Genomic DNA, 2,540 nt, shown 5'->3' with positions numbered 1-2,540 from the left:
TTATAACTTAACATTGAACTTCTCTGAGTGCAGGATATCAGTGGGTCTGTGCGGCTTGGTGAGTAAAAACAAGATATAATATTTTATGAAAGCTTTGGCAACCACGGTCCACCCCTCCCACCCCTTACCCCACCCCACTCCACCACTGCTGGCCCCTGAATGGACTGGGACTCATTGGCCATAAATAAATAAGGCAGCCAAACACAATCAAAAACCAATGAAGCAGACCAGCAGCCACAAATGACAGAAGGAGCTGCGAGTTCCCTGGAAGCCCCATCATCCCCCATCATCGTCCTCGTGTCAGCTTTTTGTCCTTGTCCTTGGCCTCCCAAATGTCCCCGCACTCCGAGTAGTTGGCCATGATTTAATGCCCTAATCTTTTCCGCTTTTTCCCGTTTTTTTTTTCATTTTTTTATTTTTCATCTTTTCAGTCCCCGGTGCTTTGCTCAAAATTGTTCATTTATCCACGGGTCCCTCATAAATCTTTCGTGTTGTTAGCCACGTTAGCCACGTTAGCCATGCATCAGGTATGGGCGATCAACGATCTGCTGTGCCACTTTATGCGCAGATACCTGCATATGATGACGCCCCACTGCCAGTACTACTCCATCTGGAAGTTCCCGACCGGCAGCCCTGGCGTTAGGGTGAAGGACTTCCTCAAGGATCTCTCCGTTTCCAGCTGCGATGAGATGTTCCCCTTCATGTTCTTCTACGTCTTCGCCATCAGTGTGTTGGGTGTGGTGGGTAACATAACAAAGAGATTTATACAATCAATGAAAATATCATTAATATCTCTAATCTGCAGCTCCACAACCTCATCGAGTTCATGCACATCTTCGCCAAGAGGAAGGGAATACATGTACTGCGGATGTGGCGACCACGGGACATCCTAATGTTCAGCGATGGACAATTGCGGCGATTCCGACTCGTCGGGAACTTCTTCATGATCGTGGCGTGGTCGCTACTCCTATACGCCCTGGTATCCGTGAGTCTTAAGACCCTCAATAATATTTCCTAAGCTTGGAAGAAGCTATCATTAGAACTTTTCACAAAAAGAATATTCTTAATCGGCTTAGTAGTTTTGGTTTGTCTTCATTTTCGATCAAACTTAGAAGCCTTCCTAATTAAAAACTCGAAAATGCTACATAAAGATTTTTGGGCATTATAAGTTGGTTTATAAAATGTCTAACTTGTTATCCAACAATCATTTAATAGGCTTTCAATAAAGTAATGCCAGTATGTTGTCTAAAAATGTCGATATTTTAAAGGAATATTTCAAATGTTTTATTTACAAAAAAAAAAAATAAAAAAAAAAATATAAAAACTTTTGTTTAAAAAATTTTTCAATTGTTGACCTCGAGCCGAAAAAACTCAAAAATAAAACTTTCATCAAAGGTCGCCAACGAACCAAATTAGGAATATTTCAAAGCTAAATTTCACAAAAAAAATGTATATTTTAATCATAAAAAGAAATTGTTTTGCGGGCCAGAAAACTTTTAATTTTAAAGGGAATCCTTATGCCATATTTGTCATCTCTACACTTCCTAATTTAATCAATTTCCTATTTATTTACTTATTCTCTGGCATTAAAGTGCTTAAAATATTTACCACTTTTAATTTCAAAGGGAATCCTTATGCCATATTTGTCATCTCTACACTTCCTAATTTAATCAATTTTCTATTTATTTACTTATTCTCTGGCATTAAAGTGCTTAAAATATTTACCACGCAGGTCAAGCCGCAGTTCATTGATCCCTGGGTGATGGTTTCCGCGACCGCCACGTCCATAGATGGATTCTTCCTGTTCCTGGATGTCCTGAGGCGTCGCAGGATGTGTGGTCTGCGTTCCTTGCTGCTCCTCTCGATTACGTTGATCAATGCGTTTTGTGTCCAGTGTGTGAAGGCGTCCTTGGAGCGGATCATCCATCAGAACGCTCAGCGGAATCTCGTGTGGTGGAGGTGATCTCCCAAATTTTCTGTGATTTTTAGTTTTGTGACGAATATATATATATATATATATCTTCGCCCACTTCTTTCGTGCTTATCTTTTTTTTACAATCTCAAAAGCGAACTCTGGGGAACCCTCGCCTTTTGTATCCTCGTTTCGGAAAAGTTTTCTGCTTAATTTAATTTCCAGCAGCATTCTAACTCGATTTCGCGCGTTTATCGTTAGGCGACAACTTCTTAATTGCCAGGCGGCGACCAGGACACACATACGCCCCACGATGTGTTATGTTTTGTTGGCGAGTGTAAAAGTATAATAGGGTGAGAGGGGGAGAAAGTTTAGAGATAATGAGAGCCGCGAAACTGACAAGAAGGTGACTGGTTTATTTAAACCTTTTAGTTTAGTTTTGGGAAAAATAAAAATGTATAAGATTATGTGATTTAGCACTCTTTTATATAATAACTTTTTCAAGAGTAGACCAATTTTGTAAACTATTATTTAAAGTAATTTTTGAAAATACCTAGAACAACTTAAAAATCTTACCTCAGATGGCCAAAGAAAAATGTCATTAAGTTCAAGTCTTAACATGTTTCTA

General features: G+C 39.4%; 1 protein-coding gene across 2 annotated transcripts; it reads left to right on the top strand.

Annotated features, from left to right (window-relative positions):
• Window positions 1-398: 398 nt before the first annotated feature.
• LOC108040499 lies at window positions 399-2,029 on the top strand. Of its 2 annotated transcripts, none has more exons than XM_017117991.2 (3): window positions 399-740; window positions 806-979; window positions 1,733-2,029. In XM_017117991.2, exons 1-3 carry the CDS (start codon window positions 519-521, stop codon window positions 1,961-1,963), a joined length of 627 nt encoding a protein of 208 aa, XP_016973480.1. In that variant the 5' UTR covers window positions 399-518; the 3' UTR covers window positions 1,964-2,029. The 2 variants fall into 2 exon arrangements, with proteins under 2 accessions (XP_016973480.1, XP_016973479.1); XM_017117990.2 differs by having other exon boundaries at window positions 401-740; window positions 806-985.
• The last annotated feature ends 511 nt before the right edge of the window (window positions 2,030-2,540 follow it).

This window comes from Drosophila rhopaloa, unplaced genomic scaffold (assembly GCF_018152115.1).
Source record: "Drosophila rhopaloa isolate 14029-0021.01 unplaced genomic scaffold, ASM1815211v1 contig_3, whole genome shotgun sequence".
Taxonomy (NCBI): Eukaryota; Metazoa; Arthropoda; class Insecta; order Diptera; family Drosophilidae; genus Drosophila; species Drosophila rhopaloa.
The sequence above is the reverse complement of the archived record's forward strand: the minus strand, read 5'-3'. Positions and strand labels throughout refer to the sequence as shown.